Consider the following 27,397-nt stretch of genomic DNA (forward strand, 5'->3'; position numbering starts at 1 on the left):
CTGGTGTCACTCACAGTGCGTAGTCTGCCTGGGGACCATACCAGGGGGTGGCGGTGAGGCTGTTAAATGCCATCCAAGCAGGTGATGGAAAACCACTGCCATATGAGCCCTCACGAAGGAGAAAAACAAATGGGGTTTAGAAAGATGACATTCAGAGAAGGCAGGCTGTGGCATCTGCACCGAAGGCACCGACCAACCTGGTGAGACCACACGTGGGAAGGACCTCCATGGGCTGGGCTGCACAGGGCCATGGGCCAGCAGGGACACAGCCCCATGGCTTGCAGCCACACCACCTTCACCCTTGCTCAACAGACCATCGGGGTAATGCGCTCTGGCAATTGTTTTGCTCCTGCTGTCAGTTCTTAAAAGTCTTCCAGATGCCCGCTAAAGTCAATAATGAGACTTCCCATTAGTGACGGCGGGCTCTGGGCACCGACCAAAGTAGGGCATTTACACTCAGGACAGAATTCACACCAACACGATGCTCTTGACACAGTCATGGGAAGACATGTATGTACAAGTAAATTCCATTTCACAATCCTCCTTGCCCCTCAGCTCGTATCTTAGGTACAGCTTAAGGAAAATATTTCATGATGTGCTCCCTGTGCTCTGTTTTCTTTAATTTTTCTGCCTTTACAGAGCAATGTTCAGCTGCCAAACTATTACACTAGGCTCCTGGACACCTTCCAAATGTTGGCTGCCTTAGGGTGCAAATGGCCAGCTTGGTGCAAGTGAGGAGGTACAGGTGCTGTAGGGGCAGTTTTTACTGGGTTTTCTATACCCCACCACCACCACCACCTTCCCAGGAAAAGAAAACTGTTCTTTTGTGACTTGGCTCCTCCCAGTACATGAAAGGGTTTCAATCAGATAAAACACAAGAAACCCCACCCACCACACTGCACAGCCACGGCCAAAGACAACAGGTCCCAGCACTCCCTACCGGGTGGCAGCACTGCCGGCAGCACTCAGCAGCCACACTGGCCCCAAGGCTGGGGACAACCATGAACCATACAGCACACACTCTGTCCTCTACCAGCCCACCCAAAGGGGGAGCTTAGGGACTCCTGACACATCCAGCCTACCTCCATCTAGAGAATTCCCAGCAATGAGACAGAGGATTAGCAGGATGAAAATTCAGTAAATCTGGCTCTTCCCTATAAGTCAAGACCAGCTATTAAACCTCCCAGAGAACACTAATTTCCATAAGGCAATGGAAGAAATCCCTTGGCTTTACTGGTGCCTGGGACTTAAAGAGGGAACCTGCATCCTGAGGAACCACAGTGCCTCTCCAGGGGCACAGACTTTGCCTCTGTGCAGACAGGAGAGGCTCAGGCAGACAGACCCCGGCATGCCAGATACTCCACAGGCATCTCCAAAATGACACTGAGCGTATGCCTGCAGGCACCTGGCTCAATCTGCTGTTTCCAGGAAGGTGTTTGCAAGCCCATCTAAAAAGGCATCTGCCGGCACAAGGAAACCTCAGAGAGGAATTGATCCATCGGCAGCAGCAGCCGAAGGTCTCGGCTGGGTGGCTGCACGCGTAATCTCATTGTCTGCACACCAGCAAAGCCATAAATGCTGGCACCTGTGCCAACGGCACGGAGAAAGACCAGATGCTTGAATTAAGTCATCGCTGTAGTTGGCTACTTTGTGTATTACAAGTATTGCTGGAGCAGGGCCCTGCTCCCATTCACTGGCTTCAAGCATCACCTGATGAGATGCACCATCCTGAGGAACAGGGAAGTCCAGGTGGGCATTAAGGGTTGGATGCTCAGGAGCAAATGCTCCACACCCCGTTGCATATTTGCAACTGGGGCAGAAACGAGTTGCGTGTTGTTGTTCCTAATGGACTTAGGGCTGCGTGAACAGGGCAGAGAGGTGCTGCCTTCACCCTTAGTCTCTGCTATAAAAGCACAGTCAAGCGTAGCTGCAACAAAGCTATTAGACTAAACTCGCCGTTGTCTCTCTCATCTCTGCGCTGGTGTTGTGCTGCGGCTTGCTTAGTGTCGGGCGAGGAGGTCTGCGGCTCACAGGGCTGCGGGTGCGTGCCCCAGCGCTGAGCTAGCACAGACCTCTTCTGGATGAGGCTGCCCAGAAGTATCCGGCTCTGTCTTTTGGAGAGAGACAGGGAGAGAAAAGCCTATTCAGAGAAGCCACAGCTTCACCCCAGTCCTAGCACAGATGGGGGAGAAAATTGAAAAAAATAAATTGCTTCATTTTACAAATATTTCCTGCCCATTTCTTGTAACTGCCTTGTTTGTGAGCTCAGGCAGGAACAGGGTCCTTCTGGAAAAGTTCTTTTCCTCCTTGACTTGGCTTCCGCAGCCCCCAGCAGAGACATGGGGTGACCTGCAGTGTTCATACAAGGATCCCCCTCGCACTCTAGGAGACTGGCAGATGGCCAAACCACCGTGCCTAAGCTCAGCCTCCAGATAATGGTTCCAAAAGCCCTTTTTCAACAGGAGAGCCCAAAGTGCTGCCCTCGCAGGCTCCCAGTGGGCCATGGGGAGGGCGCAGTTCCCCTGAGGGGTGTTTTGAGGCAGCCAGGTTGGACATCTCCAGGGAGCTGCCGTAGGAGCAGCCCCATCTGCAGCTATGCAGGGGATGGGGAGCTTGCCCTCAGCTCCCAGCAGCCTTTGGAGAAATCCTCCCAAATCACTGCCAGACCCAGCCTGGGCACCTGGGGGTATTGAACAGGTTTTTTTAAATACCACTTTAATGTCTTTGAGGCACTGGAAGCAATGCTGGAGTTCTGTCCTTGGAGGCCCTTGTTTGGCTGAACTCTCCCAAAGGCCAGATCCAGGATCCAGAGATCCCTCTCCGACCTTGACCTGCTGCCAGATCTATTAAATACTATTAGCAAGGTCTTTTGGATCCAGAACAGGTTTTGGGGAAGGGAACCCATCTGAGGCCATCTTTTGTTCTGAAAGCAAAATTTGTTACTTAAAAAAAGACAGAGGAATCCTGCCCTCCCCCACTGGTGCAAAGGCAGCTCCTTGGATGCTGCCTCACCTCGGAAAGAGCATCTGGCTGTTTGGAGAAATGAGAGGCACCACTGTTTTCTTTTGACTAATTTGATGATGTTGCAGTGCTCAGAGTGATGAAGCAGAAGGGAAGTTGCTGAGACAGCCCTTTGAGAAAATTTTCCAAAGCTTTTCCAAAAAGAAAGAAAAGAAGAAAAAAAAGGGAAAAAAAAAAAGAGCAAAAAGAAAGTTTGTCACTTTGCTCCTTTGAATTTGCTCAGCAGAAGAATTTCTCCGATTTCCCAGGCATACATGAGAGATACCACTAGTGGCTGCAGTCCCCAGGGGCCGGTTTGGATGAAGCAATAAGGATGCCGATGTTCCAGCGATGGCTCTTGCACCGTGGTGCCGGTAGCTGCACCCTGTGCTGCAGCTGCAGGGGATGGCCCTGGTCCCACTGGCTGGAACACTGTGCTTGAGCTTGGGACCGCATGGGGAGCTCACACCTGCCCACCTCACTTGCTCTGAGCTTTGGGAGAGAAATCCCTTCTTACTTTCTTCCCTTCTTCTGGTGTGTCCTTGGAGTACAAGGCTGCACTGTGCACTGCTCCTCCTTCCAGTGCTAGAAGCCAGGCTAAATGGCTCTGGCTTCACCTTTCTTTTGTCCCATGGAAAGCCATGCTCCGGAGGGCACTGCAGCCCCAGGAGCGAATGCTTCCTTGCTGCTGTGCCCCTGGGGCAGCTCACCCTCTGCAAAGTGGGAAAACACGCTGGCTGCGGACTCCTCCTCTCGAGGGTTAAAGCAAAGTCTGGCACAACAGCACCTGTTTGAGGGAGAGGCAGGAGATGGGATCAGGCAGGATCCGGGATCTGCAGGGTGCAGAGGATGGAGCAGAGCTCAGGAAGGAAGCAGAAATGTTGGAAGCAGAAGGAATAAGTCCAAGAGGTGGGATGGACTCCACAGAGAGGCAGCAGGGCCAGCATGCCTGGAGCATGAGAAGGGGGAGCTTGAACAGCACCAGAGGAGGAAGACAAAAGCCTTGCCGACAAGCGTGCGGCATGGCTTGAAGAAAATCCTGTGCCTTCAGAAGGTCAGAGCGCCTCTGAGTTGTGCCCAGTGCTGGGATTATGGACTAACGAGCTAGGCAAGCTGCACAGAGCGGCTATGAAATACAGGGCTGGTAAATGCCATTGAGTAGGCATTGACAGATAAAGACCTGGGAACAGATCCACGCGATCCCAAAGTCCCATTGTCATTGTTCAAGATTCAGCCAGCGTCAGATGCAACCTGCAGCCACCACGCACGTCCCTTCCCAGCTGTGCCCAAAGACCACCTGGAGGGTTCCAGCTTCAGCACCTTGTTTGGAGACCAAACATGGTTCAGGTCTGCGGGGAGAGCACAGGTTCACACATGGGCCGTGGGTTTGGCTGCTGGGACCAAGTACAAGAATGGCTGTCCCATGGGATACAAGAAGCAGCACCAGCACAGGGGGCTGAGTGGGTGAAGAGTGCTTTGGAGACCAGTCCAAGAGGGCTCCAAGGGGGTATATCTGGGTAGAATACGCTGTTTGCAGGCACAAAATGCCTCCCTGGATTAGGCTGATGTAGTCAGTGACAAGGAAGAAGAATTCACCAAGGGAGAAGGCGAGGGTTATTCACTGCCAAAACCTTCCTACTTCACCATTTTGCAGAATGGCAATAACATGATAGTTTCAGGGAACCTTTTCATTTCAAAGGTTTTAAAGTTTCATGTCCAAGTACAGAATAATGAAGACATCAGAAATGCAAATGAAATGTTTTGAGCAACACAAAGAGATTTTGGCGGTGGTGAAGGAGGTGGGAGGAAGAGAATTTTCTCTTCGAGAACTGCAAAATTACGGGGTTTGTTCCAATTCAGGATGGAGCCTGAAACCTTGAAACCCTTCATAAACAGAATTCCTACTCTCAGCACACTTCTCCTTCTCCGGGGCTGCTGATGTTGCTTTTTGGACTGAAACTGCCATGTTTCCATCATGCTGTTCATGTTATGGAATAGACCTGAGAAGAAAAATAAATACTGGCAACTCGGGGGGGGGGGGGGGGGGTGTGGAGAGGGAGCGAAGATGGGACATGACAATCTCCCTAGAGCTCAGAGGGAAAAACAGACCTAGGTTAGCTGGCAGTGAGTGAATCAAACTCTATTTTTGTTTTCTAGCCCACGGTGAGCCTCATGGCAGAAATGCCAGCTCTCATCATACCTTGTGCCCCACTTCCATGCTCTGTTTTATGATCGACTTCATTGCAGATGGCTTGAGCCAAGTAGCAAACATGCAGCCACAGTCCCAGCCCATCCCCTGGGCAGGCACGGTGGACCCATGGCACCTTACAGCTGGAAATCAGCAGGGAGCCAAAACCAGGTCACCGCAGGGACAGCTCCTCCTGGGAGTGCAGGCTGTGGTGCAGAGGATGAAGATGAACTGATATTTTCCCCCAGTACAAACTTCACAGTGTCCAGTTTTCCTTGGAAGTAACATTAGAGACATGGGCTGGAAGCCCAAAGCATCAGGTGTAATCTGAATTGCTTTTGGCAAAGCCCACCTTGAACAAGAAGTGTTTGGCTCCTTGTGAATAACCTCAAACGTGCGCCATTCCTTTCTGCCCTAGGAGAGCTGTCACAGCTCTGTGAGCTGGACCGGCTTTGACAAAGTGCTGCAGGCTGTGAAGGTCAGCACCAGGTGAAGATGGAGACAGAACAGGATTGGTCCCAAGACCAGCATCTCCAGCTGGATCGATGGTCAAGTGGTACAGGTTGTACATGTCAAGCTCAACCTTGAGCAAGGTTTTGCACAACACTGGTGCCTAGGTAGAGGTCTATTCCTGTTTTGACTGATGCCAGCTTTGCTTGCTGCCCCCCAGCCTGGAGAAGTCACAGCCTACAGCATGAGAGCTGCATCGATCTGATAAGACTTGCTTATTTTTTTTGGCATTTCTTTGGCATCGACCAACACAGCCTCCCCAGTTATCTGCTCCCCATTGCTTCCTGACCTTTCTGCACTTCTCCTCTGGACCAAGGAAACTTTCACTGTAGAAGACCTTCACGATGCCCCAGCTCTGCCTGAGACCAAACCGAGGAGATGATTCATCTCCAGCACGTCGCAGGAGTGGGAGGAGAGGCGGCTGAGAAATGCCCTTTACCCTGCAGAGCGGCTTTTGACAAGTTTTCCCTGCAGTATATCTCCTTGCCCGCTTCTCTGCTCAAGCCTAGGTCTTCTGGCTCATAAAGAGTCCTACCGCAAGAGTGAGGCTGCAGCTTTTCATCAAGCAGACTAAGATGACTAATTTTGACCAAAAAGTGGATTTTCAGTCCCAAGGTACCTAGATTAAAAAGATGTATTTTTTTTAAGGGTATTGATGAATAAAGTGGAGTATTGGTGAAGTACCCACTTCACTAAGATTCTGGCTGGTTCGAGGTCCTTCAGTTTAAGTGAATTCAAAGTGTTTTGGTTTCATCTCTCTCTGAGTAAAAGAGGTCTCTTAATGAAAAAAGACATTTTTCATCCCTCTCCCCAGGTGGAGCAGAATTTCGTTGGAGATGCTGCAGCTAGTGGGATGGGATGCGAACCATGGGGGGACAGTTTGAAGAGTGAGGTTGTAATTTATACCAGTGCTTGGGATTGTGTCCCCCGGGGGCTTCACTGGGCTGGGACCCTCAAGCTCCACTGCAGCAATGTTAGCAAAAGCAGAGGGGATTTTTAAACAACGCTGCACATTTTGTTGGACATGTAGTCAAGCACAACCCTTGCAAGGTCTCAGTTCTCTGGTTGCTTAAGCCAGGTTCCCCCAGGGATGGGTGGGTGGTGGATTAAAGGACGTACACTCCAGGCAGGTAGCCCTCAGCCTACCAGAGAACGCCAGGCTCAGGGGTTAAATTGCCTTTTACTGTGCAGCAGAGATCAAAATCAACAGTTTCTGAAAACAGACAAACACAGGAGACCTGAGGATATGTGTGTGTGGGGGGGGGACATGGCAGGAAAGGATGTCCCCGAGCATACCCTGTCCCACCGCTCTTCCCAGATGTCTGCCACCCGCCGCCGGCACAGAGCAGATTTTTTTTCCCTCTGACTCAGTGTGATCACCTTAACAGGCTTTGAGTAACCGTGTCTGCTGCAGAAAAAAAATGCATAATTTGGGAGAGCAGAAACAGTGATATAAAACAACCAAAAATAATAAAAAAAGATGGAGAACACATAGCGCAAGTGTTGGTTTGTGATGGGGGTGATCAGGAGCTCAGCCTGGGCTCTGCCACCAACCCAAGCAGGGAACCCACTCCGCCACAGCTCTGCCTTTCCCCTCTTGCTGTTTCCAATAATAATAATAAAAAAAAGACATACAATTTTTTTCCCCCTTCCCTAAGGAAGCAGGTGCAGCAAGGGAACTTGAAATTACAAATCCCTCTGTCACGGACCCAAGATCACCAGCTTCAGCAAACCCTCCTGATAAAGCCTCCTGGCTCTTACAGCCAGTCAATAACCGAGGGCAGCCACAACCTGCCGCGGCACTTGACACTGCTAAAACATGTTCAGGGTCTCGGGGGAAGGTGACGGGTAAAGGCAGCCTATCATCGTTAATAAATGGCCAGCAGGCGACAGAGCTGGTACCAAAAAAAAAAAAAAAAAGAAAAGCTACTAACAACATTTTTGCAAAGCATGAAGGGCCACAGGGAGCTGCTTTGGCTCCGCAGAATGGTCTGCGTCTCAGGGAAATGCTGAGGGAGGTCAGGAGGGCAACACCACACACATGGTCCCTTGCAGAAGCAGATACCAAAAATGAAGCAGTCCCACCCACGTGATGGGACTTTACCCTCCTCAAGAGGCCATGGGGCAAGCATGCATGGCCCCCGCCCTCGTTATACATGCATACACATATGGAAATAATTAGCACGATCTAGAAAGAGCAGAGGGAATGAACAGGCACATCCACTGTTGCATTTCAACAAGGGATGGGCATTTTGGAGCTCTCGACATGAAACATTACCCCCCTTCCCAGAAGACGGGAGCACCCAAGGCAGGTCCCCCTGCCCTTGCACAGAGGTCCCCTTGGCTTCAGCTGGAGCTGGACGGGGGGTCCCCACTGCCCTCCCCAAGCCAAAAGCACTGAAGGTTTTGAAACTCATTTCTCCTGGGAAGCACTGTACTTCCTGGTCTGACCTTCCTTCTCCCTCTCCTGCTGTTAATAGTAGATATCAACCGGAGAGCTCTAAAGCAGGATAGCGTGGATAGACAATACCATGAATCTTATTTAGCAGGTGGGGAAACTGAGGCACGGGATTTTGTTTAAACTTAAATAAGATCAAGAACATAGAACAGAAACAAACCCCAGCCCAGCCTGTGATCCACCACATCGCAAAGCTCAGCTTTCCATGAGACATTACTCCTACTGTTCCCCGATTTCCCATGCTTACATCTTTCTCCCTGTCTTCCACCATCTGCTACCAATTTTTCATTACTTTTATCTTCCCCTCATCAACTGCTTCCCCCTTTTTTTTGCATCCCTTCCTCTCCACCTCCATCCTGCTGTGTCAGACAGCAGCCATTTCTGGAGAGGTGCTCGCGACACCTAAACCAGCCACATTGGGTAGCCAAAACCAGCACATTTCACCAAATGTAAAAAACGTATTTAGGGACCTACCAGTCCACTTGGACTTCTATATCTCTTGTCTCTACCTTGGAGGGTGCATTTCCATCGCTGTCCTTACTGCTGCTGTTCAGGAGATCCAGGACAGGCTCGATTTCTTTGAGCAGTTCATTGTCTTCCACGCCGCCGTTGAGGCAAGAGTGACCACAAGCACCCTCCTTCCCCTTCCCAGCATCCTGCCCTTTGCTGCCGGTAACAACACCGTTAACGTGGACCATTGGCTCCACCTCCCGCCCCATCTCTCTTGTCCACAGGGAGCCCATGGTTCGGTCGGCTGCTGGCAGCGGCTGCTCTTTGCCGTGCAGGCTTGGGTTGGACAAGTCAACCGCCTTCGGAGTCGGGCAGAGGGGTCTGGTGACACGGATGGTTTTTGGTGTGCCGTCACCTGCAAAAGTGGTCTCCAGGTGAGTGGTGAAGCCCTCAGGACCCCTCAGGATGAGGACCACGTAGGTCTCAGAGGCGATGCTTCTCAGTATCTCCAGTGCGGTCTCATAGCTCATGTCCACCAGGGGCCTGCCATTGACGGCTAAAATGATGTCCCCAGCCTGGATGAGGCCACTCTGCTCTGCAGCCCCTCCCCGGATCAGGTCCGAGATGATGACAGGCGGCTTGCTGACGCGCTCCTTCACCAAGAAGCCGAGGCCGCCCACCTTGCGCTTGAAGAGCTTCACTGATATGACATTGGGCTGTATCTGCTGCACGCTGAACACATTCTCTTCCATGGCAGCCCCCCTTTTCGAGCCTGCAGCCCAGGACCTCAGCACCCACTCAGCACAGAGAAATTCACTGTCCGAGATGCTTATCCACGCCGGGGCAGGGAAGGGGCAACTTTTTGGCTTTTAAGCAACTGGCCTCACTGCAAAACTCCTCTGGGCTTTGGCTGCAGGCTGGATTCCTTCAGCATGCTCGCTGCCGCCTCTCTGAAACACAGCTGGGGGAAAGCAGGGTGTATCACCGGTGGAAAGCAAGGCTAGGGGCAGGGCAGGCAGGGCAGGCAGGGCAGGCAGGGCTGGGCATTGCACGGCCGAGCAGGGGCTGGAGGGGGCAACATGCCAGCTTCAAGTCAGCCTCTGGTCCTGCGCTGGGCAGAGGCGGGGAGGCAGCCTGCTCGCTTCACCAACATCCCTGCAAATGGTCCGCAAGCTTCTTTATCTAGAGAGGAGGAAATAAAACAAAGAAGAAAGAAAAGTGAGATAGGGCAGGCGTAAGTGCCGGCTCGGCACGGGGCTCGGCACGCCACAGACACCCACATGCATCAGCCCGTCCCCACAGATGTCATCCCCCGGGCTGCGTTTGGGAGACAGGCTGCAGCCTCTCATCGCTCTGGGCTTTGTTTCCTCCACCCTCTCTGCGAAAATCAGCACCATCTGTTCAGCAGGGGCCAGGAAAGCGTGGGGGGAGCAGGGGAGCCCTGGGAGGGGGCTGCTGGGCAGCCTTGCTTGGACCGTCCCCGCTTCACCCATGGGTTGTGAGTAAAAACCACGTGAGTCTGGCAAATGGGTAAAGCCACGCGGAGCTTGGCGGCAATTTCTGCCAGCTGAGGATCTTGTCTCCCTGTGTTTTCCAGTGTATCCAACAACCTGATGGCCAAGATGGATCAGGATGACCAGGCAGGGGATGTATATCCCTGTCTGGGATGAAGCCCGTTCCATAGGTGCTGTCACACCAAGACTGTTGCGATGCTTCAGGAGAAAAGGTAGCAGCCACAAGCAAAATGAGGCAGTAGAAAAGGACATTCAGCTCCCCTTACCCTGAGTTACAGCAAAGCACTGACAACGGCAAGTGCTTTTAAGTCTGGCTACAGGGATCACAGCCTCAGCCTGCCTCAGCTCCTCCTCCCCCCATATTTCAAGCCTGGCACGGGGATACAGGAGGCAAAGCTAGCACTCCCCCGTGCTCAGCCCTGCCATTCAGTTCTGAACAGTTCCCAAACAAACTGCTTTAGCTGATGGAAAACCACCTAGAGGAGAACATGCAATGAGTTTACCCAGCTCTTGGGGGAACCGCGTGCAGCTGGGCATGACCGTCTACAGCCCTCGCGTGGCCTGGGGAGCCACATCTCATTGACTTCTGATGGGACCCTGGTTCTGACACGCCTACATGCGTTTGATAACTTCAGCTCCCAAACCTTCTCCACGTTCCCCTCCCATCTCTTAGATGCTCTGAACAACACTTGTCTCCAGGATTGTGCCCTGACATTTAGCAGCAAGCTGAAATGCAGATGCCTTCTTTTCTTTTTTAAATTTGAATTCTGGGGAGAGAACAGAGGGCACTAGAGCTGCAGGCTGGAGGCACTAACACTCCAAGGAAAATGCTCTCTTGTCTCCCAGAGGCAGCACATTCAGGGCAGTGTTTGCACCTTCAGACACTGAGCCGCCCTCTGTCAGGAGCTCCCTCCAGCACCTAGATGGGAAAAACAGGGATATGAGGAGCAGGGCAGTGACATCAGCCCTGGAATTAACTCGCTTGAGCATTTTAATCCTCATGTGACAAAGGCTGCTGACCCCAGACTGGCTTTTTACAGGGGAGTAAAGAAAAAAGCAATTAGAGACCGGTAACCCCAGCCAATGGATTTAACCCTTATTGCCCTTCTCCTGCCATTGCTCAGCCCTGCAGAGCAGTAGCAGCCTGCAAAGCATTACATGTCGCCTGAGCAGGGCCATGGGGAGTCCACTCCTCAAGGGCTAATTAATCTGGGTGACACAAGCTCTAATCGCTGGGTGACTTCCTGCAAGTGGCCCTGGCTAGAAGTCACTGAGCAGGACCTCTGCCAGCCATGATGGGTTGTGCCACCTTGCAGGGCTCGGGGCAGTGAAGAAGGACATCTCCAGAACCCCAGGCCACCTGGGGAGGGAGGGTCCCATCAGAAGTCAATGAGACATGGCTCCCCAGGCCATGTGAGGGCTGTAGACAGTCATGCTTCTACAGTGACGGTCCTGTCCCTCCCCCTTCCTTTCCAGCCCCTCCATCCCTTCCCCAGCCAGAGCCTGCTTTCACCGGCCATGCTGGACATGGCAGGATCCCAGCCGAGCCTTCACCTCTTTCGCAGGCTCTTTGGTGCCAGCACCAAACCACAGGACCAGCTTCCTCCTCCCTGCCCTGCTCCCGGCAGCCCACCGGCACAGTCCCTGCAACCCCCAGCCCTTCCACTGGTCCCCCCTGCAAACAAGGTCACCATCACCCTGACATCTGGGCAGGCCACCGATTCATGCAGGACTGATTTCTAATGTCTTAGCTGACACTGCAAGGACGAATGTGGCTTTGAGAGCAGTGTAAGTACGAGGCGAGTGTGGGCCTGTCAGCTTCTCTTCAAGGGGACAACCCTGTTATTTGCTCTGGATTAGTCACCGGCTACACAGCGCTCACAAACGCCTCACTGTCGGTGAAGTCTGTGTTTGCATCGTGCCCATCTCAGCGGGGCCAGGGCCATCTCGGGGTCTGCCCAGCACGAACCCCTGTCACCATTGGTCAGCCACAGCAGCTCCCACGGGCAGATGCTCAACAGCTGGAGGAGATGATTTCGCTCAGCCCAGCTCGACCCCTCACTGCAGCACTTGCAGGGGAACGGGGTGATGCTGAGCTCACTGGAAAGGGCCCTCATCTGCCCTAAAGAGCTGGGAAACTGCAGACTGTTTACAGTTCCTCACCCTTCTCCTACCAGGCCAATTTCCTTCCTCCAAAAAGCTTCTAGCAAAGCTTATGATTTGTTACATATGTGCAGCTCCAGTCTGCAAGATTGCAGTGAACATACTGCTGGGTGCACATCGTTCCCCATCCCTGAAACCCACCAACAGTTCAGTATTCCTTACAAGAGGGAAAAGAAGAAAAAAGTAGATTCTAGGTGATACCTAAACACCCAGCCAGGGCTTTCTCCAAGATGGGGGTACCAGCATGTCCCCTACAGAAAAGAGGACGGCTCGCTCCCCGACCTTGCATGCTTTCTCCCATGGGTGATCAGTATCTCACACACACACACACACCGCCCAGCTGTGGGCTCTGCAGCAGCAGCCAGGGACTAGCTGGCAGACAGGCCATGACACTATGTGCCTGTTCAGGATATTCTTTTCCCTCCCTCCAACTCAAGTCTTTTCTTTCCTTTTTCTCAGCTGCTCCCCAGAGTAAGGAAGGTCAGAAAAAAGCCAGAAAGCAGAGGAGCAGGCAGGAGATTGAGGGCAACCTGCCTCTAAGGCCCCTGACCCTTCTACTCCTTTGGGGAAGAGTTGAACAAGTATTTTCATAGAACCATTTAGGTCGGCTAATAACCATAAGATCGCTGAGCCCAACTGTTTTCCAGCTACAAAATCTTGCACAAGCTCAGACTGAAGGTGGGAGAGTGAGGGAGAAGTTCAGGGCACGAGAAGGCAGCAGGAGACACTTGGGAACACAGGGAAGACTCCCCCAGACACCCCAAGTGGGTCAGGGCTTCCCCAGCTCCCAGGGTGTCCCAGGACATCTGGACGTCTGTTCCCAGAGGGGACCCATTTCAGATGAAACCTGAAAGATTCAACCCCCATGTGAAATGACAGGGAGACACCGGCGCTTTGTAGTGCGGGTGGCTGAGCTGCATCCAGCTCTGCCGAGTTCAGTTCTCCCTACGAGCATCATGAAGAGTCTGATTTATGAACCCAAGAGCCGTAGTACATTTGCCAGGTCATACATTTAAAGTTACTGGATGTGTCGTGTCTAACTCCTTAAAACTAGTGAGAGCAGCACGGTGAGCAGGGTTTCAATGGGGTGAGTGCCACCCAGGTGGAAACACTTATTTTACCCCTGAAAGACAGCTGGGAGATGGCAAAGCTGGGCTTAGCTCCCTGCCGAGCCACCCTGCTTGAATAAACATTCACGGACGGTGCTGTCCTCTCCCTGCCTCAGTTTCCCTCCCCTTTCCAAAGCATGACACCAACTCAAATTACCGAAGAGCAACAAACCCTGCAGAGCTGCAAACTTCCAGCACCCCAGACAAGCGTTACGAAAAGCGTTAACTCTGATCTCCACACCGATCCACACTGAAGTTGCTTGTTTTGGAGGCTTTAATCAGCCTAGGGAAGAGCAGCAGAACGGGCTTCCCTACGGCAGCGACGAAGGGCATTCGCTTAACAAACGAGTCCTACGAAAAGCAATAACGAAAAGCTTTTAGAGTTGCCACATAACATTTCAAGCAACAAACTCCAGCGCATATGTTAATTGGATGATTTGATTTAGAAAGCAAAGCGGAGAAGAAATCAATCTTAGGAGCTTAACACAATCTCCTAACTCTCCCCACCAGAAGCCGCAGGCTACGGCGAGCTAGGAGGCACCCAACACCAGCCCTTTGGTGCCAGCACTTGGGTTGTCCTTGCCCTCGCAAATCAATTTTGAGTCCTGTCTTGGCTGCAGTAATGGCTTACCTTTCTACGTGCCAGCTTTAAATGGACACCATTGTCCTATTTAATTAGTTTTCATGGGATTTATAGCGTCCAATGAAGAACCCCAGGGCTGATGGATTTATGCCCGTTTAATTTTTATGACCCATGGAGCGTCAGTGAATCTGATGAGGAGCAATGGGATGCAACATATGCACAGTTACTGTAAACCTGCGCGTTTGTGCATCTGAAAATGGAGCATTAAAGTGATTCACTGGCAGCCAGCTCACGCGTGCCAGCAGTTCTGTGCTCAACTCCCATTCGGCTCAGACCGACACCGTGGAGTATCTATATACATGGCCTTTCAATCCTGAGAATATACAGACAATGTTGCCCCAGCTATCTGTAATTATCCACCTCCCACCAACCTTGCCAAAATCCACCCAGGAAGGAATGAGCCCTTTTTCCTTCACAGCCAAACAATGTGTTCCACTCCTCCTTTCTCATCCCCAGCACACGGGGCTGGGAAGTGGCTATTTCACTTGGGCCACAACATTTTCTTCACTCCCAATAAACCTGATTTACACATAGGAGTGAATTAAATAAGAGGCACTTTGCCATCTGTACAACACCCTGGTGCCAGTGCCCACTGGCCAGTGATGCTGCAGAGCTGCTGGACCGCATGCAGCCACAGAAACCAGCAAGGCCAGGAAGGATGCTGCCGAAGGGATGAAGTGCCAACTTCTCAGCCCTGGAGACGCCCCCTTGCCTCCCCCACATCAGTAGGGCATGAGTGCACTGAAAACATGCCTATCTCACTGGTAAAAGAACAGTTAATAAAATAAATGCTTGCTTTCTGATATAAATAAATCTATGTCCATTCCCTGAGAGGGTTCATTTGCCTTTAAGCAAGGGGCTGTTTTCTGGAAAGCAAAATTATATCTTTTTGCTCATGACCATGTCATCAGGCTGAAGCTGCCCCAAAGCCCCACGACCTGCATATTGATCCAGCTCCTGGCACTTGGTTTTGTGTTCACCCCCCTGTTCCTCTCCAGGGAATAAAACAGCCGACGAAAGCCTGGTCCTGCCGGTGCAAGCAGCCACCAGCACACCTTCTAGGTGGATGGACTAGGTGATGATTGTAGGTCCCTTCCAACTGAAATTTTCTACTCTGTTCAGGCCAGTTCCCCACACACTCATGGAGCAGCAATGCTAGAGGAGGCAGGACCACACCAAAACTTTGCTGTAATTTAATGAAGTCCTTTATCCCTCTCCCATTTGCCCCATCTGATACGAAACTCACCTCTCCAAGCAGACCGCAGGCAATACATTTTAATGTTGCCAAGACAACTGTGTTGACAAAATTCCCTTTTGTTTTAGATGAAAGAAACAGGGGTTTCTTTTAATTTGGAGTTCAAGGCTTAGCATATTCAGTAATGCGCCCACCATCTCTCTTCTACTGTTTCGTACAATATTTGCTTGGCGCCTGTGATGTGAGGCTGAAACAGAGTTTAGATAAAACCGTCAATTCTGCCTCTAACCCCATCTAAAACTGATGTTCTTATTAGGGCTTGGCCCATCTGTAAAACATAAATTTCACATCCATCAATTTGCTGAGAGAATTGGAATTACACCAGCGACTCCAGTTTGACAAATGGGACCCGTGTTAACACAACACCACTTTGTCCTAGATGACAAAATAGGTAGATAGGAAATAAATGAGAAAATGCCACTTGATGGATGGCCCCGAAATCCAATCACAGAACGAGAAGGGGATCGTGGCTCCATTTAGAAAGAAAGAAAAAGGGAATTTAAAAATCGCAGCATGTTGGCTGGAGCTGTAATAGCTCCAGAGCTACCAGCCGGCATCAATAAAGTCAGCGACAGAGCTCTTGGCTCAGAGTCGGTCCAGGAATTAAACACCCAGCTCGTTTCAGCATCTCACGTTCTCATCCCCTCCTTTGCTGCTGACTCCCCAAAATTCTTCTCGCATGGTGTTTAATTTTCCTACTCTAACAAGCTAGTGGGAGAAGTAGCCCAATTAGGACACTAAATAGCAATAAACCTTATTGTCACTGACTTTCATAAAGAGTGACTCATATCACTATTTAAAAACCTCAGAAAAACATCAGGCTCCTCGCACAAGCCTGGGTTCCTCGATTTGGAGACACAAGCCTCCTGCCAGGTCCCCATGAAAGCCCGCCGCTGAAAGGGCTGAGAGATTTTCTCTGTCCCCCAAGCACCGCTACCATCTCTCTTCAACATCAAAAGGCGCAGGAGGGCTAGAGGTACGATTCCCCACCAATGAATCTGGTACCTGGAGTCAAAGCAGAGCTCTTGCTCTCTTTGCACCAGCATCCTCAGTGACTGCGCAAGGCAAAAAGCAAAGATAATTTGTTCCCCTGAGTTTCTGTCCGTGCTTTTCTTAGGGTTTCGCATTAGCACTTGTTGCCATAGTATCAACGGTGGCGGCAAAGTTCTCTAGGGGCCTCCTGGGACCTGTTCCTCGTCCTTCGGAGGGCTCCAGCTCTAATTTGGGCAGGACTGGAGTGGGGAGATGTGGAATTTTCTGCTTCCTAATTTTCGCTAAAGGTGCTGCCTGCAAAAGCGAGGCTGTTCCTTAGAAGCAGCATCAGCCACATCAACCTCACTCTGCCAACATCCCTGAAGATGGGGCTGGGCATGGGGCACCATGGAAATAAAGCCATGAGTCCATGAAAGAGAGGAATGGAAATGGGGTCTGATGCTCATCAGTTCCTGGGGCTTTTCCCCTTTCCCCATGGGAGAGTCCCACGCTGGTGATGCTGCCTTTGGCTGAAGCAGCCCCAGCCCCTATTTTGAAAATATTTCCCCATGCCAGAGAAGAGGATTTTGGTTTCCCAAGACCCTCCTCCTCAATACTGGCATCATGGGGTGAGGCAGCAGTGGGGCAGGCTGTCACACCGGGGCCACGGTCCCACTGCACTGCAGTGGGACTGGAGCCCTTGGCTGAGACATGTCACTGATATTTCCAAGGACAAGCTCATTTCGGTGGTGGTTGGAGATGAAGGATGGGTCCTGCTCTGAAAAGACTGAGCTTTCATGACTTTCAAGGCAAGGAAGCGCCGCACGTTTTCAGCATGTCTGAAAACATAAGCCAGAGACTCTGCAAAATGGGATTAAGACAAGCCTACCCTAGATGGGCATCGCAAGATCTTGTTAAGCATTTCTGAATTGTCATGTGAAAGAGAGGCTATGGAAAGGGTTGCCTTAGCATAAATACCTTCGGTTTTGTATATACACGCACAGTACTTGCAGGTTTCCATACTCTGCATATAGAGCGAACATACTGATAACATATGGGCGTTCCAGACTGCATGCTTCTTGTGCTCACAGCCCGAGCCTGAGCACTCGCTTGGCATCATATCAGTACTTCACTCACTTTACAGCTGCCGTGTGGGGTGGCAATCCGGGGCGCGCTGGGTCCGTCCTCACACACAGCCCATCACAGAGTTAATTTGGAACAAGTGGATGGAAGTAAACACGCTTTCATCCAGCTTCAGCCAGACAGTGGCTTACAGAGCATTCCCTCTTCAGGACACAATATGTTTATTTTTGGCTATGTACAAGAGATCAGATCGCGTATATAGATTTGATTTAATGCACAGATACAATCAGAACAGCGTGAGCAGAGCAAAGGCATTTTAGCTTTGGAACCTCCACTCAAAACCAGTCCCTTGCTATTGGGATTGTATTTCTTTAGTAAAATTTGATGATATCAACAAGTATCAAACAATATTCTCATTACTCAGGAAAGGTAAATGCTAATCTATGCGAGCCGAGCTCATGTGACTTATCGGTTACTATATATAGTTGTTTTCAGGCACTGATTTAGGCAATCTGGCAGATTTCCTAAGCCTTTGTACAGATATGCTACTGAAATGGAAAACACAAAATACACGAGCAAAGCAGGGTGGGGGAAATAATAATCTGACATGGCCAAAATGTCCCTGAGGGTCAGGGAGGACCAACCCATCCCCATCAGCAGACACACAACATTCATCGCAAGTAAGGATTCAGCCCAAACCCCTCTGCCTAAGATGGCCTCTCCAGTACTCGCTTACGATTGCCGCACTGACAGAGGGAACAAACAGAATTCAAAGGGCACAAGGACTACTTGTCACTCTCCTTAGCTCACGAGGGAGTGTAATTCTTCTCCCAGTGCAGGTATCTGATTAGAGAAATATCCCCTCAAAATCCACGTCTGCGTAAGAAGAGACTCTCTACTGGGAGTTTGTTTGCAAACATATGCACATTTTAAAACTGGAGAGTATATGACTGAGTTTGTAGCATCTTTAAGAAAATATTCTGAGTAATATAAGCTAGAAGAAAACAGAGGGAGGAAGAAATATCTGATGCAAACCCTAATTCTCTAAAATTAGACTTCCCTACCTGAGACCTTTAACAGAAAAGGCAGAGCCGACCAAGGTGTGCAGGTAGCAGTCTCCGGGAGAGTGGTATTTTGAACAGCCCCCCTGCCCCAGAAGCCTCCCCGCAGCTTTTGTGTGATCATCCCTGTAGATCCCACTCTGTCGTCTGCCTAAGCCATCAGTATTTGGGGATGTAGAAGACGATGACGAGCTGGTATTTAAAGCAGTTGAGCCCCCAGCCACTGCAACTGCCCCCTGCTAACTCCCACGTCTCCCACTCCAGACAGCCTGTGCTCCACGGGAAGGAAGGAGACACTTCCCCTCCATTTCAGTGAGAGGCGGATCAGCTCCTCGGGGACTCAGCAGATAATTGTCAAGTTGCCTGCCAGAATTTCCTCCTGACAGTCATAACTTGACAGCGTTGGAAGAAAATGTCTGCACCTGGGCTGTGGAGTCAGCGTGCTCAGGGAGCGCAGAGCCGAGGCAGGGGAAGGCTCTGCGGGACTGGAGCTGGATGAGGTGATGCACACCCACCCCAGCACCAGATACACCAGATGTGCGTGTACAGAGCTCTCTTTTTCTTCTGCTTTGCCAGCACAAAACAAAAGCTTTCTACTATCTCCTGCAAACCAAGCCGAAAGCGAGACCACAGGCAGGGCAAGCAGGGTTCATCTCCTTTGATCCCTGCAACAACTCCCTTCTGCGTTTCGAGAGCATCCAAAGGGACTGTCGAGGTCCTCGGGGTACGGGTGGGGAGAGGGAAGGGGCAAGGTCCGCACTGACCCTCAGGTCTCCCTGAAGGACAAGAGCCAGCCGTGAGCGGGACATCACAGGGGACCTCACTCGGGGCTGAAGCCGCATCGGGCTGTCTCTACCCCACCCCAGAGCCCCCGGAATGGCAGGGACCCCCCGGCGACAGCGGGGGCATCCCGACCCCATGGGATGGTGGGGAACAGCAGGGGCAGGATCCGGTGTGTGTTCACAACACCCCTCCCCAAGCACCAGGCGGGTGACAGCATCTCCTGCAGCCCCCAGCCCTCCCCGCCGGTGCCCAGGCTGCCGCGGGGGGGGGGGGGGGGGGGGGGCGGTGGCGCCCGCGGCGTTCAGCACCCGGGACAGCTCCGGCACTGCCCACCGCGGGTGGGGGCAGCCCTGCCCACCCCCCCCGCTCCCCCCGGGAACTGTCCTCATCCCGGGGAACTGCCCCTACCCCCGGGACACCATCCTCATCCCGGGAAACTGCCCACCCCCCCGCCTCCGCCCCCCAGGGAAATGCACACTCGCCCTCCCCAGAAACTGTCTCTGCCATCCCCCTCCCCGTGGTGGAAAAACCCCCGCTCCCCCTCCCTCATAGGCACGCTGTTCCCCTGCCCCTGCCCTCCCCGGACAGATCGCAGCCGGTGCCGCCCCCCCGGCTCCTCTCCCTTCCCTCCCCGGGCAAACTGCCGGCTGTCCCGGGCGCGCTGCCCCCTGCCCTCCCCGCGCACCCTGCCCACCTGCCCCTGCCTGCCCTCCTCGGGGCAAGCTTCCCTCTCCCCCTGCCCCTCCTACGTGTCCCCCCCACTAAAGTGCCTCCCCATCCAAACTTGCTGCAAAGAGTTACGGAGGAAGGGAGATAAGAGCCAGCTTCGCTCCGTCCCCGCAGCTGGCTCAGCCCCCGCAGCCCGGGGGACGCGGGGGGGACCCGGGCACGGAGGCGGTGGAGGAAGTTTGCAGCGGAGCCGGGGGGTGCGGAGGGCACCGACAGCAGCGGCCCAAGGGTTGGAGGAGGGGGGGCGGCTGGGAGCCACGTCTGGGCGCTGCCACCCACGGCCTCGCTCCCCGGGCCAGCAAAGCGGCTTTAGCCGCCCGGATCCCACGCGTGCCCTCCCCGCCGCGGGGGCCCGGGGGCGGCTCGGGCGCCTCCGCCCAGCCCCGGGCTTCTGCCTCCGGGGGCACCGGCGGGGCCGGGGGCTGGGACCGTCCCCCGCCCCGTCCCGGGGCACGGCGGAGCGGGGCAGCCCCGGTGCCCGAGGCGGCGGCGGGGAGCGCTTCCGACGGGCGCCCGAGGGAGCGCACGGTCCCGCGGGGCTGCGCGGCCGGTCCCTCACCCCCTGCCCCGCCGCAAAGTTTCCCGGAGAAGCGGAGCCCGGTGCGGGGCTGGGGGCAGCCCGCCCACCGCCCTACCTACCGTGCGGCGGAGAGGAGCCGTTCCCGTCCCTGGCCCCGGCGCCGCCAGGCGCATCTCGCCCGGCGGAGGGACGGAGCCCGGCTGCAGGGAGGGAGCCAGCCCTCGCTGCGCCCCTTTATCCCAGCATCACCGAAACGAATCCGCTTTGACGTTCAACCAGGGTTTTTATGGGTGTGGAGCGAGCCGGTGCAGCCCTCATTAGGAGACACTCTGCTCTCCAAATCATACATCTTTTATATAACCTCATTTCCAGCGTGGCTTTCCTTCCCCCTCCCTCCCCTTGCCCGGGAGCATCGCCCCCCCACCAATTAAAGAGCCGACAGACACCCCCCCCCGCCCCTACTTCGGCCCCCACTTGTTGCCGGGAAGCTCCACTGCGCAGCCGGCGGGCCCGCCTCAGCCTGCCCCGAGGGAGGGGGGCTCTGCCCGCCCCAGTCCGTCCGTCCCCCCCCCCCCCAGCCCCGCTCCCCCTGCAATCCCTCCGCGGCTCTGCAAAGCCGTAAACCACCCCTACCCCCCACCACCGCCACCCCCCGCCTTTCTGTCCCCGGCTGGGTTGTGTTTCCAGGGCTGCAGATAAGCCCCCTCTTCCCCTGACAGCAGGCAGCCCCCTCCTGCAGGGCTGCCCCTGCCTTCCCTGTGTCCAGAGCGGGGGGCACCAGCCCCGCCAGGCTCCCCCGGAGCCCCCAGCCCTAAGCCAGGCAGTGCTGCCCCTCTCCCAGCTGTCTGTACCTCCAGTGCCAGAGCCGAGCCTGGGCTGCACACCGGGGAGAGAGTGAAGGGACTCCTCCTCACCCCGTTTCCCCTTCTGACTCTTCACCTGCCCCCGATAAGGCCGGTGCAGACCGAGGCTTGACATCAGTCTCCGGGCTTTGCAATTGTGCTCATTCCCATGGCAACAACAAACACACAATTATAGATATATAATATTATATAAACCCAAGCGGGCTCTCGGGCAGGAGTGTGAGGTTCACCTGCTTGCAGCCACCTCCCAAGCCAAGGGGGCAGCTCCCACCGGAGCATGGAGAGGTGGCTTCAGCCTGGTGGAGATGCACAGCTCATGGATGCCCGGCAGCTCCAGGAGCCAGCCACCCTGAGCATCCCCAGCCTGCCTGCCCCACCGCCACTCCAGAGGCAGGCAAATAGCGTGCACCACAGCAGGTGATTCAATTACAAAACTTCCTACAGGGAAGAAGAAACGGAGCAGCCCTGTTCCTCCCCAGCACTCAGGGAGTTCTACAGAGGTGGCAAAGAGGAGAAGACAGGCAAATGCAGCAGCAGAATTGGGGCTGGAGCTGCTTTCCCCATTCTCCCCTCTCCTCACACTACCCATACATCAAGCTGTAATGCTCTGTCTGGGGCTAATTAAAACATAATTATGCCTATTTAGATGCAGCAGGATTGATCTGATTGTAAGCTACCCAACAGCATCTGCTCTGATCCACTGGGCAGGGAAACCTGCCCCGTGGAGTGATGAGTAGGTGCACACCGGCAAAGAAGGGCTTTGTGATCCAGTCACAGGCTGAAAATTGCCAGCTTTAGCCCAGGCTAAGGAGAGCCTGAAACCTTCTCCCTTCAGGGCTCACATCTCTGAGCACAACCTTAGTGCTGCAGGGTGGTGTGTGCTAGTGATTATCAGAGAAATCTTCAGAGAAGCTGGACCGGTCCCCTTGGATGGGGGTGCAGGCAGGCAGGGATGAGCATAGCACGGCTGGAGGTCTAGCTCACGGAAGGCTGATGGGTACAATGGCACTCATGTGGTGTTCAAAGGCACTCTGCACTACCAAAGCCACCCTGACAGGCGACATGAGCTTGGCCACCAGCACCCCACTGCTCTTCTGCCCTTCTTCCAGTGAGGCAAAACCACGCTGGGGAAGCAAAGCCCCGACTGCCAGGGTGCTTGGATCCAGGTAAGCAGGGCTCCCCACGTTCTCCAGGGCACATCTTTGGCAATGCAGCACACCCACCCCCACCACCCTGCATCTTCCCCCTTGGCAGGACCCCAGCCCTCCCCACAAGTCCCAAGGGAACCAGATGAGCTGTGCTCATCTGTGAGCTTCAACCTCCCCAGGGCATGGCAGCACTTCCTTCAACTGCAGAAAACTTAACGGGACAACGCTCACTTCTGTATCATCTGGAGCTTTGCTGAAGCCTGTACATCTGGGCAAGCCAGGAGCAAAGTGCTGGTACGAGAAGGGAGCTCCTGGCCTGCACGTGTCCTGTGCATCCCCCTGAGCCAGGAAGGAGCCCCAGGTAGCCTTTCTCTCCAGGCTGTAGCCATGAGTCAGCCCAGAGAGGAAGGCTTGGAGGTTCATAAACAACTAATGGGACAGATGTTCTGTAAATGGAGGAGGTGGAGCGAGACCCTCTGCAGCCCATCCGCACCCAGTGAGCCCGTTCCCACACAGCTCTTGGTGTGACAGCAAAGGTTTGTACCTTCCTTCCTCCAGCAAAGAGCACTGGTGGACAGGATTTCTCCACAGGGAGCATGTTGCTGTAATCCTGCTTCATCCTACTTGGCAGCCTAGAGCCCTGGAGAAGAGAACCCAGCTCTGGAGAAGCCCCCACCACCACCACCACCCCCATGCCCAGCCTTGTCCATGGAAGTTGCTTCCCCCCTTCTCATACCTGGGAGCAAATGCAAGCGGTGCTACCGAGCAAGTTATCCCCCAAAACTGCTCGGGAGAGGGAATACCCTCCTCCCTGTCCCTTGCACAGCTGCTCCCCGGTTCCCCCTCTCCTCTGAAATCAGCTCAGCGCTGCTTGCTTCTGGCCATATGCTGCCAGTGGTTAGAGAAGCCAAATATAAACACAGCAGCTAATGCTCACCCAAGTTTCCTTTCCCTCCCCCTCCCCAAACCTGGGCTCCTTCCCCTCTCTGGCTGCCATCTACCCTCACCCACCTCTCTCTCAGGAGCCAGCGGCGGTGGTGGGCTCCGGTGGGGAGGTCAGGTGGGTGCCAAGGAGCTAGCGATGGGTTCCTCTCGAGGGGTGGGTGGCCAGCGGCCAGCCCTGCTGCCAGGGCTCGCAGCCCACCAGCAGGAGCGTGCCGCTCGGGATGCTTGGCTCTCCAAGATCCTTCGGAAACCGTGGCCTCGGCACAGATCACACACGCAATATCCCCGGCAGCCACAGCTCTGGAGTTACTCGGCTGCTATTTCTATGCAACTCAAAATGCGTTCGAGGGATTACTGCCCGGGGAATAAAGAAACGGCTAAATATATTTATACTAAAGCTTAAGGAGCCTATGCAACTGCACACACACCAGCTGATAGGGGGGTCTGGCACAGAGACTGCAGTGATTTGGGACAAATCCCAGGATTGTCTGTCTGTGCTCTAGTTTAGAGCAAGTGCCTATGCTGGTGCTTGCCTAGAGGTGGCAGTGAGCCTTCGCTCTTGTCCGCTCCCCGAGCAGAGCAGAACAGCACAGGAGGACCTGGGAAGTCCCCAGCTGAGCTGGAGCTCTGCACTCTGCTAGGCTGGCCGCAGGTGAAGTGTTTGCTGTGGGCATAAGCACAGGTACCCGTGCCCACATGGCACAGGGCAGAGCCCAGGGACCTGCAAGGAGTCGTCCTGCTGCCTCCTTCCCTGTTGTCCACCCGTGTACTGCACGCCCACGCCGCAGGCACAGAGGGACTCTTTGGCATCCTCCCCTCTGCAAGGTGCTGGGGGAAAAGGTTGGGGTTTGATCAAATCCAGACTGCCTTTGAAACCCGGGAGGACGTGGCCGAGGGAGCTCGCTCTCAGAAACATCCCCGTGCCAGCTCCCAGCTCCACCAGCCCACAAGCTCTGGGACATCTTGGGGGGACACACTCTTTGCTCCCCACTTTCAGGAGCTGTAACAAGTCCAGAGCTACCAGGCAGAGACGTGGCAATGTGAAGTCTTCCAACACAAGCACCAACGTCAGCTTTTCCCTGAAACCACCCTCCCTTCCAACACGACACCTGTAAATCCCACCAAAAGCCAAATATATCTCTTAAACCTCCTGCACGGGGGTTAGAGATAGAAACGTGCTGCTGGGAAGATCCTTGCAGAGTGCCTGTCACAGCCTCCAAGGGTATAAAGTGGGTTTTAAAGGGTGATCTCTCTCTCACACGTACCATGTGGGCACGCATGCACACACAAAATCTAATAAAAAGATATTAGTCAAAGAGTATTTGGCTTCTGGCATTCAACTAACTCAAGCTTCATACAGACACCAAAGAAATGAGATTATGGGAGCACACAAACAAGAAATTCCAGGGGGATGAATTAATGTTTCATCGCTATCACAGGGCAGAGAAGTACCTGTCTGTCTTCCCTCGCATTTCTTTTTCTTGTGCTTCAAAATGTGAACCCCCTACCTTTAAAAAATCACAGCAGCCTATTTCTTCCAGCCCAAACCCTACCGCCTTCCCATCAAAATTGCTTTCATTCTCATGTTAAGGACTTCTCGGAGAGCTAACAAACACACCAAAGTTCAAGGATTTCTTGTAAATCCAGGTCTAATTTAGACAGATTAAATAAAACCCTGCTTTAAGACCTTGCTTTACAGGCTGAAAGGGGTTTGAGTAACTTCTGGGTTATTCAGATGCAAACACTGTTTTGAAACACAAGTGCCTGAGCCATCCACCAGCAGCTGTAAGTTTGGGAGCAGATGCTCGGCAGCAGCAGAGCTACACGACTCCACTGAAATCAGCAGAATCAAGATCATTAAAGCCAGCTAAAACCAGCCAATTCTCAGTATTTTGTACCGTCTGAGTCCCTGTTTCAAGCTCATTCCTTTCTACTGGGATCAGGCCCCCGAATAGTACCTTTTAACCTTTGGATCAATTATTGGGGTAATTACAAACTAGAAAAATCACTTTTGTGTCAATGTGAAACTGTATATTTAGAGTTATTTTTTTTTCTATGAAGTGACACATTTCAGAGGACTGTAGGTTAAAGACTCTTTTGAAAAGACCCAAATCCCTAATCTTAAAAGAAAAGTTATCACCGGAGGACCTTGGGGTGGGTGGCGACAAACACAGGAAAGGGCCCTGCGTCAGCCAGTGCCCTGGGTAAATAGGGACGGGGAGGAGAGCGGAGGGCTTGGAGCAGGCTGACAAGCCTGATAAGCCAAATCTGCAAAGCATTCATTGCAAAAAAGAACACAAAGCAAACCCAAAAGCAGAGAAACAGCTGCTGTTGAGTTCTTAATTTCTAAAAAAGAGCAAGAAGGAAAAAAAAAAAAGCCAAAAATACTCCATGACCCACAAGCAAAGCCCCTTATGTGCCTCCTGGCAGAATGGGGGGAGGGAGGCTCCAGCATCCCCAGTCCCCCCTCCAGACCCACTTCAGTGAAGCAGTGTATTTGAGGCACCCCATGAGAAGTGAGCTGCGCAGCCCCTCCATCACACCGACCCCAGCTTCTTCCAGCCTGGATGGAGCAGCAAAGCAACGCAGCCCCAGCTGCAAAGACCAAGGGGAAGGCGACATTGTGAAAGGCTGATCCCAGCCCTCAAATTACTCACAGCCCCAGGAATAAAGGGGGAGGGGAGGAGGGGGGGGGGGGGAAGCTGGGGGGGATGTGCAAGCATAGGGGGACACAAACATCTTGGTCACCCACCTCTGAATCGCACTGTTTGGCTGCAGCCGAACAGCACCCGAGGATCTCTCCCAGCCCAAACACACAAGTCAGTGGCTCCCCAAAAAAAGGGAGAAAACAACCCCACGAAGTTGAGAGACAGAGCTGTGGGGGTTCCCCCCCCTTTTCCTCCAGAAACAAAAGAAAGACGTCTCTTAGCCTTCCCACTGACTGGGGAGAAGTTTGCGGAAGCTATGCCAGGAATTTAGATTTGTTTCTGGAATGACTTTAATGGGATATTGAAACGCTGCTGTAATTTAAAGGTATTAAGCAGCTTCTTCTAGTTAAACCAAGATGAAGCAAACCCTTCCACAAAACACTCTGCTTCGAGCTGACAAACACCAGCACAGCCAAGAGAGCTCAGCAGCCTGACACGAAGCCCCAGCAGCAGGTTTGAACATGCCAGGCCCTGAGTTCCCAGCACTTTTTTTTTTTCTAAATAAAAAGAAATATACAGCTTTTCGGCTACCTCCATGTGCAGCTTGGCTTCAGTGATTCACCTACCTCCAGGCTGCCAAAGTTTCCCCCACAGATGAATCCTGGCTGGCACGCAACCCCTCTGGTTGCAGGGTCCTGGAAGCAGAGCTGACCCCAGTAACGAGAGGCAACTGGGGCTGAGCAGCTCACCAGTGTCACCTGGGAGAGCTTCTTTAGCACCTGGGACCCCATCCCCGAGCAAGGCTGACGTCAGCTCTAACAAGGTTGATGAAGACTTTGCCTGTGGTTGAAAACATCCCTGATGTTTCCTTGTGAGATCACCAGTGCTGTATGGATTTCAGCCCAAATCCCAGCTCAGAATCCTGCTCACTCCAGCCACCTGGGACCCAGTTTTATGCAACTCAAAAACATCCTATTTTTGAGGTCTCAACACTACCGTTAGATTTGGTCAAAATTAGCTGGATTTGTTAGGATGAGGCAGACAGATAAACCAGGTAGCATTGCTGCCCACAAAGCCCAAACCAGCTGCTTTCGGGGGGGCTGAAATTTTTCCCTCACGCTGCAGCTGGAGTTACCCTCCCAGGCTGGGTTAAGTCCCAGGCAAAGAGAAGTTTCCTGATGGGCACACATAGACCTTCCTAGTCCCACTGCCCGGACCTGGGATCCTGCCCAGTTTGTAGAGGGAGGAGGTGGAATCTCGGGAAATCCTGGCTTTCCATGCCAGGGAAACACTGGAGGGGCCCCAATTGTTTTTATTTCCAGGCTCCTATTTTGTCTGCATCTTAACACACTTCA

At 53.2% G+C, this 27,397-nt stretch overlaps 1 protein-coding gene across 1 annotated transcript in view; it reads right to left on the bottom strand.

Annotated features, from left to right (window-relative positions):
* NOS1 (nitric oxide synthase 1) overlaps positions 1–26,234 on the bottom strand; it is a 66,039-nt gene extending 39,805 nt beyond the window's left edge. The window contains exons 1-2 of the mRNA XM_014284938.3: positions 26,147–26,234; positions 8,631–9,788 (exon numbers count right to left, since the gene is read on the bottom strand). Of these exons, the coding sequence (XP_014140413.2) occupies positions 8,631–9,358 (728 nt within the window). The 5' untranslated portion in view covers positions 9,359–9,788; positions 26,147–26,234. The remainder of the gene's footprint in view (positions 1–8,630; positions 9,789–26,146) is intronic.
* Between the last annotated feature and the right edge of the window lie 1,163 nt (positions 26,235–27,397).

Source organism: Falco cherrug, chromosome 1, assembly GCF_023634085.1.
Source record: "Falco cherrug isolate bFalChe1 chromosome 1, bFalChe1.pri, whole genome shotgun sequence".
Lineage (NCBI taxonomy): Eukaryota > Metazoa > Chordata > Aves > Falconiformes > Falconidae > Falco > Falco cherrug.